Source organism: Agrilus planipennis, unplaced genomic scaffold, assembly GCF_000699045.2.
Source record: "Agrilus planipennis isolate EAB-ADULT unplaced genomic scaffold, Apla_2.0 scaffold163, whole genome shotgun sequence".
Taxonomy (NCBI): Eukaryota; Metazoa; Arthropoda; class Insecta; order Coleoptera; family Buprestidae; genus Agrilus; species Agrilus planipennis.
Genome location: NW_020438898.1, coordinates 288,915 through 306,178, shown reverse-complemented (window position 1 = coordinate 306,178; position 17,264 = coordinate 288,915). Strand labels below are relative to the sequence as shown.

The following is a 17,264-nucleotide window of genomic DNA, read 5'->3' as shown; positions in this document are numbered from 1 at the left end:
AAGCAAGTCAATATGTACGTAATAAACTTTATTACTAAATATGTGAACAATGTTTGTTCTCTAAATTTAGTGGATAAACAGCTCATGCCGCTGCCATGTAAGCACTTATGGTATGTACTACGTGAAGGAAGGACCACACCTTAACGAAAAAAAGGNTTTAACGTGTTTAGAAAAGATTATAACATTCCTATGTCTGATTCATTGATTGATAATGCATTACAACGGGTGGTCTACAACAATATTCTTAGCAACTCCAATACTTTTATTCTAGTCAGGTTTTCCACTTTTATGGTCATCATGCATTATCTTTTCACAATTTCCTTAACCAACCAAACTCAAATATTCTTTCAACCATCAATACATACAATCAAATGCAGAACACTGTCAGGGAGTCATACGTACCACAATTTTCACAATTTATTGTTTATCTATGTATATAAAAGAAAGACGTTTTAGTTACACTATTTATAACTCAAACACGGCTGAACCGATTAGGCTGAAAATTGGTGGGGAGGTAGCTTGGAATCAAGAGACGGACATAGGATAATATTTATCCCGTTTTTTTATGGTACAGTGGTGGGGGAGACCTCCTCTTTCGATCCCCCCCATCCCCACCCCCGAAAGGGGTGGGGGCCATCATCTAGACCTTTACCCTATTCGCAAATAGTTAAGGATGTGGGTTGTTCTAGTTTTAGGGAAATGCGAAGTTTAGCTCCGGATAGGAAGGGGTGGAGGTACGTGTCCAACCAGTCTTAGGACTGATGACCTTATGATGATGATGATGATGATGATGGTGGGGGAGACCTCCTCTTTCGACCCCCCCATCCCTACCTCCGAAGGGGGTGACGGCCATCATCTAGACCTTTACCCTATTCGCAAATAGTTAAGGATGTGGGTTGTTCTAGTTTTAGGGAAATGCGAAGTTTAGCTCAAGATAGGAAAGAGTGGAGGTACGTGTCCAACCAGTCTTAGGACTGACGACCTTCTGATGATGATGATTTGACGTTTGAATTTGAGCTTTTTGGTGTGTTCTCCCAGTTTTCTCAAAAGCGTGTTTATTAATTTTCGACCACTTCAATAATATTTTTGATAATTCTAAAAGAGGAAACGTAAACACTCCACGTGTAAAACAGTTTATCAGTAACAAGTAATAAGTAAGATAATTTCCACCGTTTTAAAACTTTTTTAAGTGGACGATGAAATTGTTGTTCATTTTTAATTTACGTTGATGCTATCGATCGTTTCGGTACACTTTACTGACTTCATAAGAGAATCACATGAAGTGTTTTATTTATAAAACAATCAGCCTTGATAAAGCAGCAGTTCTCATTTCACAAGCTTGTTAACTGCATTTCTCAATTTATCGTCATTCTTGAAAGCTTCCTGATAAGAACCAAGTCATCAACAACTCGTTAGTTAATAGAAAAAGTTTTAAATGTCTTCATAATTTACTGCCTATCTTTACATTAGCAAAACTAATACATACACAGATGATTAACTTCGAAATCGATCACTATAGAAACTGAAACTTGCACGTAGAGTTAATTCAGTATCGAAGTAATTAAAAATGTAAACAATTCAACGCTTATTTGAATTTTTTAGTTTGCATAAACTATTTGCAACGTGAACAAAAAAAAATACGCAGGAGAAATTATTCATTAGTGTCTCTTTTGCCCAACTAAGGCCTCGACGATAAGATTTATTGACTTAAGTAATTGTTCAACAACTTTGTCTGATATTTACTATTCAAATAAAGATTCGGAAATCTTATAAATTGTATTTATACAGTTCGTTATTTGTACACATACCTGCTGGTTTCGATTTGAAAGTAAATACATTTTAAATGGACGGCAAATCGATGTAAATAAATGAAAATTTATTCGGCCTTGTTGGAACAACCTTATGTCATAGTTTTATCTAATGATAAACACAAACTTGTAATTTCCTTTTTTTCAAAAAATTCGCGCGATTATGGTACTAACTCAATAGGAAACAAAACTCTTTTTCATTTCTTAAAAGACATATCTACGTAAGTAATTGGGCACTTTTCTCATACGATTTTCTTTGTTTACACACTTTTGTAACGCATGCGTGCTCATATTTGTTGACCGAATTCCTGTACTGAACGTTTCTTTTCCGGGACAAATATTGACTTTCAAGTCATCTCATGGCATGTATGCATATCTAAACACTTAATATTGTAATATGCACAAACTGCATATCCTATCCCGTACACATAATACATACATAAAATGTTAATATTGATTTTTTAAAAACATTCTAGAACAGTCAACAAGATAACGAAATGTTCAAACAGCCCTCTGTCACATGTATACATATCGAATATTAAATATATTAAAGAGGTCAATTCGGTTTTGTCTACAGCAAGGCTGAAGAATGAAAAACAGGCACCGTTCATAAGAAAAACTGATAAAAATAAATAGAATGTCGAANTTCCTGTACTGAACGTTTCTTTTCCGGGACAAATATTGACTTTCAAGTCATCTCATGGCATGTATGCATATCTAAACACTTAATATTGTAATATGCACAAACTGCATATCCTATCCCGTACACATAATACATACATAAAATGTTAATATTGATTTTTTAACAACATTCTAGAATAGTCAACAAGATAACGAAATGTTCAAACAGCCCTCTGTCACATGTATACATATCGAATATTAAATATATTAAACATTACAGACAAAATACATGCGTAGCACATGAAAATTTTAGAACCACATGTATTGCTAATCATCATCATCATAAGGTCGTCAGTCCCTTAGACTGTTTGGAAACTCCTTCCTATCCAGAGATAATCTTCGCATTTCTTCAGAACTAGAACAATCCACATCCTTAACTATTTGCGAACAGTAATCTAATCTAGATCTGCCTCTACTACTTCTAACTCCCGTTTCTGCCCCTAATATGTCTCTGACTAGACCTTCATGCTTGAGAAGGTGTCCTACTAACCTATCCCGTCTATTTCTTATTGACTTCTATAGAGTCCTCTGTTCTCCATATCCTTAACTATTTGCAAACAGCAATCTAATCTAGTTTTCTGCCCTTCATTACTTCCGTTTATGTTTCTTATATACCTCTGTCTAGACCTTCATGCCTGAGAAGGTGTCCTACCAACCTATCCCGTCTATTTCTTATTGACTTCCATAGAGTCCTCTGTTCTCCATCATTATCATAAGGTCGTCAGTCCTAAGACTGGTTGGACTCCAGTCCTCCATATCCTTAACTATTTGCAAACAGCAATCTAATCTAGTTTTCTACCCTTCATTACTTCCGTTTATGTTTCTTATATACCTCTGTCTAGACCTTCATGCCTGAGAAGGTGTCCTACCAACCTATCCCGTCTATTTCTTATTGACTTCCATAGAGTCCTCTGTTCTCCATCATTATCATAAGGTCGTCAGTCCTAAGACTGGTTGGACTCCAGTCCTCCATATCCTTAACTATTTGCAAACAGCAATCTAATCTAGTTTTCTACCCTTCATTACTTCCGTTTATGTTTCTTATATACCTCTGTCTAGACCTTCATGCCTGAGAAGGTGTCCTACCAACCTATCCCGTCTATTTCTTATTGACTTCCATAGAGTCCTCTGTTCTCCATCATTATCATAAGGTCGTCAGTCCTAAGACTGGTTGGACTCCAGTCCTCCATATCCTTAACTATTTGCAAACAGCAATCTAATCTAGTTTTCTACCCTTCATTACTTCCGTTTATGTTTCTTATATACCTCTGTCTAGACCTTCATGCCTGAGAAGGTGTCCTACCNAGTTAATTGCTAGACTGTATTGCGAATGAGAAAGGGGTAATAAATAAAACAGCTGTCGACAACACTTCCCACAACAATATAATATATATATACACATATTCCAGTGTGAAGCACGCTCACAAGCGCGTAAAGAATACAAAATGAATTGTCAGACACTCAGGTTCGCAGCGAAAACCAAGAAAATGACAGAAAGGTTAACCGAAAACATAAATTTTTGAACCACGACGCAATAAGTTGTCGACTTTACATATATTTACATGTAATTTGCAGTTTTCCTGTTCGCCCAACATCAACATTTTACTCCCTAGTAATGATTCCCACTTAGATACATGACGATTAGAAATTGAATGCGCTTAATTTGGGATAAAACTGATCGCTTGAAGCAATTTTCCAATACACTATACATTTTTTAGTGTATTTTACATAAAATACCTAAAAACTAACCAGCGATTTATTTATTCTTAATCGAAAGTCTTAATTATTCTAGAGGAAAACTCAAAAAGCTCTCAGCTCGTATAAGCTTTAACACTGGCATTTATGCAACATTTTCCTCTCTTATTTTTGATATCGTATGTGTCCAAAACCATTTTTAGGTTTTTCCTTAATGTCTTCAAAGCAACTCAAACAATTTTCACAGCAAACATGAAATTTTTTATCTATTTCTGTTTTATTTTGATTCTATTATAGTATATAAAAAGCTTTTCTGAAAACTGACTAGTATTCCTGGTGATTTTCTCACAAAGCTCAATTATTCTCCTAGCATACTCAAAATAAGCTCGCCTCAAACTTTAAATTCAATTTTTGAAACCAAAACGTAACTTTCAATGCATTCACAATTGTTTTATTTTATTGAGGGTAGGCACAATACATCTTTGATTGAAACAGTTTCTTTCGGCGAGAGCTTTTTCTGAATACGGCTCACATAATTCTCGCAGTAAACTCACCCCATATATGTTAATTAATATATTCAATTCAATTCCTCCACATTTGTGTAAACCTTAAACAACAGTTTTTAAGTTTTATTTAGTCCAAGAACATTTTTTTTTTTGGAAACGGCTTCACACTTCAATTCGGTTCCCTTGCTGTTTCGAAGTTTTCTTAGTAAATTGAACATTTCTAGCGATTTCTAACAATTTGTTCTTAATCCTTACGGCAAACAAGGCAAAGCATGAATGGAAAATTATTCTTAGAATGCTATTTACCGACATTTTAACTTAAAGTGTTGTTTATTCGACATGTAAAGGTGCAATTAGAAAGTCGCAAACGCAAACTATGTATTATACGTATTGACATAACCTTCGTTGTCGCTAAATAGCATAATGAAAAATCAATTTCGTGCCGGTAGAGACCCGTTAAAATCCAAATACACAAACTTACATCTGTACAGATACTTCAGTAGAATACATTGAAGTATCTGATAGGATACATGGGAACATAATAGCTGTTTGTTAAAAGACCTACACAAAAAGGTACACTTATATTTGTAGAAAATCGTACAAACAAACGTAACAATGACCCAACTTGTTCATAAGCATCTACAAAATCAATGCGAATAAAAAATTTTTGAAATAGAAGAAAACATGAGACGTCAACTTGTAATAGGTACTTAACACACAGTAAATCAAACCCTTAAGTACTTGTAACAAACAAATTATTCATATTCACATATATATGTACAGGATTTTCGTATGTTTGAAATTACGTTTTATTCACCCCTGTTTGCGTTGCTTAAGTCATTTTTACAGGGCCATCTGCACGAAGATTTCGAACGGTAATATGAGTGCTCTGATTTGACGGAGATGGACATTGTGCGCGTTCATCATCAAGTCGTCAGTCCTAAGACTGGTTGGACACGTACCTCCACTCCTTTCTATCTAAACTACAACATCCCACATCCTTAACTAATTTCCAACAGTAATCTAATCTAGGTCCACCTCTACTCCTCCAACTCCTGTTCCTACCTTTAATATGTCTCTGACTAGATCTTCATGCCTGAGAAAGTGTCCTACCAACCTATCCCGAGATAAAAACGTTTAGTCTCTCAGAATCTCTGAAAGCGAGACTCGAGTCTCCGTCTCTCATCGAGTCTCCCTGGTGCCGCTGAGAGACTGTCGAAAGACTGTCAAAAAAACTGTTTAGCGTCTCTGAACGAGAGACTCGAGTCGCTCATACAGAGATCCTCATTTAGCGTCTCTGAACGAGAGACTCGAGTCGCTCATAGAGAGATCCTCATTTCTAACCTTCTTTATCCACGGTATCCTCATCATCCGCCTGTAACACCACATTTCGAACGCTTCTAACCTTTTCTTTGCCCAGCGTCCATGTTTCGCATCCATTACACGCAGCTATACATTTTTTAGTATCTCAACAAATACCTGATGTTGCCTATTAAAACCCAAAACACTTCTACGACAAATACCGTTGCGAAGTGTACGAGAACATTAATTGCTTTTAACATCTTCTCGTTAATTAATGTCAAACAATGAACCACTAAGTAACGAGAGGCTTTTGTCATGTACAAACCGACAGACAACACGCCATAGATAAATATAATTAAAAAAGACCATAATAATAATAATAGAAAATTAATTGAGAAATGTTGTAATGAAGTTAGAGATAGAACTGGCCCATTCTTTAACACACTTTAGCCAATCTTCGCAGTTCCCGAAAGATGCATGCAACATCCTTCAGTACTACTGCAAACAGTAACTAATCTAAGCCTTCCTCAGTCTCTCTTGACTCCTGTTTCTGCTTCTACATGTGCCTGTAACTAGCCCTTCATGTCTCCTACCATCCTATCTGGCCCATTCGTTATTGACCTCCACAATAGCCCTTCAATACTCTTTTTTTTGACGTGACAACGGCTGCACGCACGAAAAAACATGACTCATGCGGCGTTATCTCGCTCTGAGGCGTTCCATTTAAGGCTTGAAGTGCAAGCGAGAGCGCGGAACGAGCGACAAAGAGGCACAATCGGCCTCCGCGTTCGGCAGCGTTCGACATCTGTCTCTCTCCTACTTGAGTGAGCGATGCGTCCGCGTGGACAGCTGCTATACAATAATACATTTCCATTTACCTCCTTCTCTATATCCATACAAAATATCTATCAAACAAATAAAATTAAAATTTTCTTTTGAAAAATGAAACCATTCCATCAGTATTTTCTTATGACGTTGTCACGTTCAACTATCGTCAGTAAACCGACTTTACAGACAACCGATTTTTTTACATACATTTTCAATATTCATCTGTCACGTATGTTTACCTATCTGTGTATAGAATTTTCTTCATGGGCCACTACTTAGACAAATAAACAATAACAAACGAAACAACTGAATGTTTAATGGCGGACCAATTCCATCCATGAATCGGACGAACACTTTAATGTGGAGTGCGTTGTGAAATAAAGAGAATGATAAGTAGGTGCATGGCTTAATTAAATTTTTAAACGGCACTAATATGAATTACCCGGTCGCGTTTCTTTTCAACATTTATACATCTATATACATACACATGGTGGTAATGGTTGTTGGAATAGATGGAAATACACAACGTATTATTTCTGGCGTGACGACGCGACGGTGCATGGACATGCACGAGGCATTCCGCTTGGCGACCTGTTATTAACGAATACATAAAGGCCTTAATTGACCGAGGCACGCTAGATAATACTACGTTACGATGTGAAATCGGCCTTTTGTGTCGTCAAATGCTTCCGTAATAACACGACCGCGTTGGTCGTCACTTTTGCAAATTTACCCAACTCAAAACCGCTTTCAAATATTTTTTGTTTTAATTCTCGAGGGAGGTAGAAAAAACACAAATGGAGTAACGAACAGCGAGGCGAGGGATGGGAGATAAAACTACCAAATGGAAGTGACAGGGAAAAAAATTAAAAGTAGAGCAGCAAAGATCAAAGATGGCAACATCAAATGGTCAGATATTTCCTTGACGCTAGCTCACCTAGGTACAACAAAATTTTTTGAAATTATAAAACAATAGCATTGCTGAGTCGGTAAGGAAAATAAGAGGTAGGGTAATGGTAGGAGACATGATAAGTAAGGGCAGAAGACGAAAAAGTCGCTCCGGGAGGTTCCTCTTTCTCGTATTAGAACCAGGAATCATGAGGTTAAGAAGAAGACTTAGATTAGATTATTATTCTCAAAATAACAAGTAGTTTTAGGAGAAATACAACGATTGGGTACGATCCCGACTAGAAAATATGATCGTGGACCTCACAGGGTATAACCTCGATTCATACATGGTCCTGTGACAAGGACCACCCTATGCGGATATGAGTAGGACAGTTGCGCTTTTAAAAAGGACCTGATAAGGAAATAAAAATTAGGACCTAATAGGGAAATTTAAAGAACTCTATCAAAACCTGATTGCAAATTTATTATTAAAATAGGCCAGCTATAAGATAACCATAGATTTATTGATAAAACTCTTTTGACATCTTATAAAAAAACTAGTAAATTGTAATTGACATTTAACAAGAATGAAAATCCATTTTCTCTTGGATGATATTTAAATTCTCTCCAATCAAGTCTATCCATACTCAATCCTGATCAGAATTTAATTATATTTACCCTGGCCAATCAAGTCTATCCATACTCAATTCTGATCAGAATTTAATTATATTTACCCTGTAAAGGATGAAATGATCTAATCCTGATAAAATCCTAGCGTGGAATACTTGATTTCATCAGTTTTTTCCTTTGATAGGATAAACTGTGGACATCCTGATTTGGACCTGACTATTATATTCTTATTTCGGATATCTTTATTCAATCCTCACTGGGAATTCCTTAAACTGGACAACCTTATTAGGTCCTCACGTATATCGGGCTAACCTGCTTCTAATTTCTAGTCGGAATTAGGATATAAAGGATTTGGTTGTGCGTGTCGGATGATGACCAATAATTTTATTCTTTCAGTCAGTTTATTTCAAACATATAGGTAATACAAAATCCGAAAGTGAATATAATAGGTATCGTTAAAAGGTAAAGCACGTTTCGCGTTCTCTCAGCTCTTTTTTAAAACTTCGGTTGATGATTTCGAACCGGAACTTTTTCAATTATCCATCCACTTTGAAGATGCGGAGGAATGCAGCGGAGAGCGGCCTGCCCGACGAACAAAAAGCAAAATAATGAATAATTCATAAACACACGGTTGCCCTCCGGGTAATTGGTAAGCAATAACAAAGCTGTCGTGTTTAATTAGTGCCCCGCGCTCTAATTAGTTGTTTCGTTAGATCCGATCGTCTTCAACGTTCACCTACATACGTTAGTTTACATGTGCTTGACGGATCTGATGCTTGTACAATGTACAACCACCATCTCTGTATACATAAATACATTACACATGCGAGCTTATAACGTACAGTCACAGTCTCATGGTAACTATAACATAAACACCTTCAAGATTTACACACTTACGTGTAATAGAACGTGCACGCCAACCATAACCCGACAGTGGGCAATACATTACAGATGTCAACTCGGGAAAGTACAGATAACTTGTTAAATTGGATGTTCCAATGAAACGGGTATCCTTGACAACGAGTATACGTGGGCAAACTCGGTGTGGAAAACGGCTATGGGTTTAGCAGAAGTCTGAGTTTTCAAAGCTTTAAGAGTGAGCGAATGTGAAGATAGATAGGAGACGAAAGATTAGAGGAAGTGGCTGATTTTATGTATCTAGGAAGTCGGATAAGTCGGGACGGGAGGAGTAGTGGTGATGATCGTCTATTTCTAAGTCATTACAACCTCGATTCCCTATTATCAAGGTAACTTGACATAGTCTGTATCGAGTAACAAATGAGAAAATTCAGTCCGCATATACAGGGTTTGTCCGGAAAGTAATAGGACTGATTTCCTTCCGTCGCGACTGTACTTCGGAGCGTGTGCGCACCGACTGGATTCGGTAGAGGGCATTCCTAGCTAACGAACGAGCGGCTGGTGAGTTGTATCCGAGCACCTGGAGAGTCAGAACAGGCTTTTTCGCGCGACGTGTTTCTGTGAGTGGTGCAAGCCGAAAATGCAGCGTTCGTTAGAGCAGAGATACAGGTGACGAGTCATGGATCTTTGAGTATGATCCCGAGACAAAGAGGCAATCTTCCGAGTGTCACACAGCCTTTCTTGTGGACAGCTACCTGACCAAGGCCGGCATCCCAACGCTTCCGCAGCCGCCCTACAGCACAGATGTGGCCCCCCCGGACTTTATTTTGTTTGCTCGCCTGAAAAGGCCGATGAAAGGGAAGCATTTTGAGACGACAGAGGGGATCCAAGCAGCATGCACGGCGGCTCTTGCGGCTATTCCGGAGAATGCCTTCCGTGACGCCTTCAATGCTTGGAATTCGCGCTGGCAGCGCTGCATCGACGCAGAAGGGCATATTTTGAAAGTCTTTAAAGAATTGTAACGATTGGCTCAATAAGTTTTTTAAATCGACTCAGTCCTATTACTTTCCGGACAAACCCTGTATCACTTATCGTTAGTCATCCTAATCTAAAATAAATCTGTTCGACCGCATTACTCGTCCAGTTTGTTTTCGTTAACTCGAATCTTTTTGAAGTTTACAGAACAAATGAAAATCAGCGCGTAGTAGTAGAACATTTCCGTCGTCGCCTGCCGCGATCTATATAATAAGGAGCTTTTAATGGTCCATGATGCAGATTCGTCCCAAAATATTGTTAGTTTAACGTCACCGTACTGCTCGCTTCTCAATCGTACAAGTGCGTGTTTGTTTACGGGAAATAAAACGCCACGTCGCGTCGTGTTGAACCATCCCAATATTTACAGCCTACTTTTCGCCTTTTTTTACGAGCAATATTTGAAATACGATAATCAAACAAATGCAGCGCGCCAGTGAAAAAACAAACATCGTTCCTTCAACGCTGAAAAGATGAATAGATGTTTGTTTACCTTTTTTCGAGATAAATATATAAACGATCCGCGAGAGGATGCTGAAATGTCGAGTGAATTTTGAAAGTTGAAGCACCCTTTGATCTGATCCAATTTGGACCGAGTTGTCTCTCAGACGACATTTCCGAATGTTTTTTAAAAAACGATTCTGACGCTATTATACCACAAAATATTATTTAAATTTATTCGAAAATTTTAAAGAAAACAATACTCATCATCATCCACAAGGTCGTGAGTTGTCTGAAGAGGAAGACTAGTCAGATTAAGAGCCAATCTTCGTATTTTCTGATAACTAGAACTGTGCTATTCTTTGTTTTATATCTCTCTTCCGTCTGTTATCCTACATGTCGAACCTCGACAACTTCCTCTAATAGTTTTTCTATGATGGCTGTATTATTTTCGTAAAAAACGATTATGTTTTGTTGTGGAATGACCCCAATGTACCACCGAACTGCTCACTGTCATGCTACATTCGTCGCTGTCGGCTCAGGCCCTCTTGTCGACAATTTCTATATGCCTATATACCCAAAGAAGTAGTTTATCTGCACACGCACAAACACTATACATCCCATGTGCCAAAAACGTTGGTCCAAATGCAATAGGAATCTGAGACAGCAATTGTCATTGGCAACTTAATTTGCCCTTAAGACAGACGTCAACGGGCTTTTGATATGGGAAAGCCAAGTTGCAAAGGAATGCTAAAGTATCAAGGTCAAGGACATAAATCAATTCCTGTCCAGAAGTCTGAAAGATGCAGCATCCTCCATCCTTAACCATGTGACTCAAGAGCCGCAATTTTGGTGGCCCCTGCCCCAAGTCATTGATGTTTTGACGTATCCTAATCTTAAAACCAAATTAACATTATAAAAATGTCTGACCTCGTAGACAAAAGATTTCTAGACTTCAAGAAGGTCATAAATTACATTTTTTAGGCTTTCAGGTAAGAACATCTCGAAATACGCCGAAGATTACCACCTTTATGTGACTACTTTTAAATCCCCGACGTTGATGCTCATTTGTTATCTATCAGAGACAATAAAGTAGCTAATCGATCGCAATGAGAACAAAATTCAGTCAGCAAAAAAAGAAAGGCGAAAAACCCGTGAAACATCTACACAGTGGTACGGACAGACCCAGTTATGAGTTACGATCTGGAAAATCCCCTAATTCTCGGAATGATGCAACAAATCATCAAACACGAGAACCCCTCTTATACATCCATATCGCTCTTCTAGCAATATATCATCCGAATTCTTGGCATTATGATTTTAAATAGATGCCAGCATCATCCACAGTCCCTTGCAATTTTTTGAATTACTGCCCAATCGTAAAACATCTCACCAAAGGGTGTTAATTATTCAATTTTAAAAACCAACAATTATACATGCTGTGCAAGAGTAAGAAGGAAAAGAAGAAAAAAATGTAACACAACACAGCGAAGGAATATCTACTATGTTGAAACTCCCAATGTAAAACCTTACAATTCCACTCGTACATGCAGTTAAATTACTTACTTTGACCAAATATCGTCAGTCAGCCATAGACATGAATCTCTGAAAGTAACCTGAAAGAGAAGCAGCAGAAATGTTCGACAGGCAACAGAACAATAATAACAACCGTTTCACCCCCCCCGGTCGGACCCTTATTACAAATCGTATACCTGCTCAGAGGGGCGTCTGTCTCATTGTATTTAAGTATGTATTCATATCAGCTGCCATTTATTATTAGGGTCCGCACCCTAATCCGCTATCGCCTTTTGCAGAACCAACTTCAGCATTTTGGGGTAACAAACCTACTACACCATACACTACTCCACTACTACATATTATATCCGCCACTGCCAGCGCTTACTACCCTCGCCCTTTACAATTACAAACTTGCCACGTCCTTATGTGCTTCTACGAAATGACTGCTCCCATGCGCCCCTCAAAATAAACCCTTGTGCACAATATTATTATGTACATTGTTATCCTTTCCTGTAGAATGACTTTATCTGTTTAGTACTAAATTCAGTATAAGTGTGCACCCGCACTCTCACCTGACCAAAACCTATTAGTTAATTATGCAATACCAAACCGTGTCGTATTGCAAAAATATCTGATTTCGTGGGTATTTTCAGTTTTGTTTTATACAGATGTTTGCGGTCACTGCGGAAATCAAAAAAGGACAGTACCAGTCATGCTGAAAATCAAACTTATCGGACTTTTTCAGTCAACTTTCTACATCGCCAACAATAATAATAAATAATGACTGGAAAAATTTTACGTTAACTAATTAGGCAAATAAATGAACCGTTGGTACAGTAAATAATGCAAAAAGCATCATTATTTTTAATTTACTTAACGGTCTACCATTGTAACAAGAGTACCTGCCATGTAGCGGCAGTACTAATGCTCAGTATTTATTTCCACTTCTCATAAAAAGCTCGCCGCTACTCACAGTTGACGATAAGTTTTACGCAAAACTTGTAAAAGCAATGATATATGCCTGACGGTTCATTCTATGCATGTTCGATTACTTTTGAGTATGTATTAGGTGGTGAGAGTAACAATACTCAGTATTTTTTCCACTTCTCATAAAAAGCTCGCCGCTGCTCATAGTCGACCGTGAGTTTTGCGCTTCACCATTAAAACCAAATTTGTAAAAACAATGATATATGTCTAACGGTTCATTCTATACATGTTCGATTACTTTTGAGTGTCTACCAGGTGGTAAAGGCAACAATGCTCAGTTTCTTTTTCAACTTCTCATAAAAAGCTCGCCGCTACTCACATTTTCGTATTTCTCATAAAAAGCTCGCCGCTGCTCATAGTCGACGGTGAGTTTTACACTTCACCATAAAAACAAAACTTGTAAAAACGATGATATATGCCTGACGGTTTATTCTAGACATGTTTGACTTCTGTTGAGTACCTACCAGTATGATGCATGTCTAACAGTAATTTTCCTACTTCTCATAAAAAGCTCGCCGCTGTTCATAGTTGTCGTAAAAACAATGATGTCCCCTGTTTATATTTCGTTTAGATGATTCAGTTGTCGATCATTAAAAAAACGCATTATGTTCCGCTGTTCGTTTGAAGGTTTGTCGTAAATTACCCGAGCATGTCGAACGATGAGAACAGCTGCGGCGGTAGAAATTTACACCGCAAGAACATCGGCGAATAACCATCGGCATAGCATCCATTGTCGGGAATCGTTCAAAGTTGCTTTAGCCTCTAGCTTGGCAGAAGACCTCTCGGTGCCAGCCTGCATACATTTATACGTAATACCGATTATGCCATCGTATCAAACCGCAGGTCTCAGCAGTTGTCATGTTCCTGAACAAATGTAGCATCCTAATTACGACGCCTGACACGGACGACAAGCCAAGTGAGCAAATCTAACAAATGAGTGATGATAGTGACACGACAAAACATTATTTCAAATGCGACAACGGAAAAGGCCCCACGGAACTGTTGAACACAAAATTAATATTTGACAAGACACACGCAAGAAATAAAAAAGGATGTCAAGGATTTTTAAAGTGTCACCAAAGATTTGAAAACTAAATACATATGTACATTATTTCTAAATAAACAAAATGATCTTCGCACCATTGGTGAGAACTATCTACTAGGGATATTAACTGTACGGACGATAACACGTCGATAACCAGTTCACTTAAATTAAACTGGAAGACACTATATAATTATCCGTTTTATAAGATGAGCACCGGGACCTCAATTAATTACCATTTTGTTGCTATCTCGCAAAGAAAGGAGTCGTAATCGTAAGTGCTATAGATAGGGAAAAAAGATGACATAAAGGCAGAGACCAATAAAGGTCTAACAACCAAGAACGAAGAAGAGCAATCGGTAGCGCGATCTCAGAGAATCGTCCACTTCTTCTGAGACGAAGAAGACGAAGAGAAAAGGACCGAAGAAGCCTCATTAATAAAGTTACATCTAATTGACAGCGGTTCGATTAAAACGAGATGATATAGAAGGGAATATTATCGTCGTGTTGCCAACGTCGTCGTCACCGTCAAAACGACGATCTTCCAAGTAATAGTATCCGGGAAATCGATGCTGTTTTACAGTCGGTTTGCAACCCACGTCGATGTAAAATAAACGAACTGATGGTGATGATTCGTGGCTTCGCTCTCCGCTGATGCTGTCTTTGTGAATCAAGATCATGTAATAGCCTAGCACTCATAGAAATGTACAGTTGCTAACGGAATTTTTGCACACAATCAATCGGCAATTACAGCAAAAAAACATTTGCAACAGCTAAAAAGCGATCGCAGTTTACGTATATGAGGCCCGTAGTTAGGCCGACGATCATTGGAGATAGATATTCTTTACTCCTCCTCTTGAGAGAGGGCTTCCAGTTCCTCATTGACAGCACATGATAGAACGCTGGTTGCAGTCATATAAAAACCGAAACTTAGTTAGATTAACTGATTATTATTGAAAGTGAAAAATTTGAAAGCTAGACCCGAATTGATCGAACAGAATGATAGATAACCATCTCACAAATGATAATTAGTATATTAAATTTACTTTCATAAATAGAGTGCAATCGAAAGAAACAAATCTATCGAGAAGTGAAAGGTAAAACTTTCAAGAAAAAATAATGTTGATTTTATCTAAATAAGAAATGAACTTTAGAGTAAGTAGTTGTAATATGTACTACGAGACAGTTCCCAAAAAAGAAAAAAAGTAAAAAACCATTTGTTTTCGTAATCCGACTTCCTGGGACATCGCAGTGGAAAAACCACAAAAGAAGAATGTTTTTATAACAAGACTTTCTAGAATCTATCTAGAATATCCATTATTATCGAAACGATTCTGCTGGCTGAAACCCTTAAGCTAGAACAGCCTTTTCTGGTACCAAGTTTTTATCTTTAATACTCTTATCGCATGTTCTTAACGTAGGTACCTTTTCAAAGATAAGGTCAATAAAGGATGGAATCTAGTATCACATGTTTTCCCCAACTTTTTATGAAATGGGACTTCCAATAATAAAAGCTCTCTAAAAAAGGGCTTCAAAATTTTTTTAACAATCTCATCAAATTTAAACGATAATAAGAAACGCAGATTGTTTTACGTTTTTTTTTTAAATCAACAATGATATCTTTGCTATAAAAACTTGGCATATTTATTCTAACATTTGAAAAGGAAGAAGTATTATCCTTTTTTCTTATTAAATACAAGATTAACGATTATCCAATAGTTCAATACTAAACTAAAATTAATTTCTAAAAACAGAGGACAAGTAGAAAGTCGGTAAATAAAATGGCGCGCTACAGAATAGAAGAGACCGTTACCATTTTTAGTCCCTCGAGTATCAGTTCAGTACTTAAAACCTACGAACTTCCGCCGTTAAGACTCAATTTCAGTGGTTTTGTGTTTACCACAGATATACCCAGTATATTATGCATTATTAAAGTCGTGCAGTAATAAAAAAGGCAAACAAAACGTCGGACTTACAGGGTGACGAGCTGCTGCCACCGCTGCTGCTGCTGCCGCGGCGTTCATACCTGCACTAGGGTACATGGTATGTTACGAGAACATGATTTTTAAATCCCCGGGGGCACTCTCTCACTTACATCCGAACAAAGCGGCCACGTTGGTAGTAGCACTTAATCCTACGGAAATGCGTCCGTCAGCGACCGAAAGAAATTCACAAAAAAAACACGCCAACCGATCGACACACAGGTCCTGATAATGTAACGAACACAAAAACATACGAAAAGGATAATAAAATGATCCTTGTAACACCCGATGCTTGTCAGTTGTTGCGATTAGTTCACTTTTAGATTGCTGGTTGGTTGTTAAAAAGTTTGTCAAAAACCGTAATGTAAACAATGAAAGCGCGTTTTGCCGCAGGACGAGGACGCACGGAACAGTACCGCGGTAACCACGGCGATCCGCAGGAGACTGATTTGGAACGAGTGTAGTTGTAGAACGTGGCGAAGGCTGTTTTCCCCCCGCGCAAACGCTTCACTTTTTCCTTGCGTTTGAATCGCAGTCAGTCGGAGGGCCACTAACAGGAACCCTCGAAGAGGCAAACAAAAAGACTTCTTCAGCCCCCTAAAAATGTGACGCGACGAGAGCGAAGAGAAGCGAGCGAGCGAACGAGCGCGTAAGTGAAGTAAGACACGGAGGCGTATAGAGGCCGAGGCCGGAGGGTACGAATGAGAGACAACAGCCAGCGAACGGGGCAGACTCGATGACGAAAAAAAAAAGAGAAAAAGACTTACCAACTTGTCTGCTTGAATTTGTAGATTTCGCATGCCGTTAAGCAACGCGACTACGACGGGCGACAGTGTTTTTTATCTAATTTACTTCGAAACACAGCTCCTGTCTGGCGAGAAAAAGAACTTAAACGGCCAGCAGATAAATGTTTTTGCACTTCTCCTTCTCTGTCAGTCACCCTTTTTGTTCGTACCGTAGAACTAGTCCAATAGGTATCTGGAATAAAAAGAAAACAGAATTTATAGGGATTAAGGAAGCTAAAACAATGCAACAAGGAGATGATATTTAATTAACAACAACAGTC

The 17,264-nt window shown here is 38.1% G+C and overlaps 1 protein-coding gene across 1 annotated transcript in view; it reads right to left on the bottom strand.

Annotated features, from left to right (window-relative positions):
* The window catches only part of LOC112904051 (transducin-like enhancer protein 4), a 34,121-nt gene extending 17,346 nt beyond the window's left edge, over positions 1 to 16,775 (bottom strand). Inside the window, exon 1 of the mRNA XM_025973222.1 lies at positions 16,193 to 16,775. Within this exon, the coding sequence (XP_025829007.1) occupies positions 16,193 to 16,258 (66 nt within the window). The 5' untranslated portion in view covers positions 16,259 to 16,775. The remainder of the gene's footprint in view (positions 1 to 16,192) is intronic.
* Between the last annotated feature and the right edge of the window lie 489 nt (positions 16,776 to 17,264).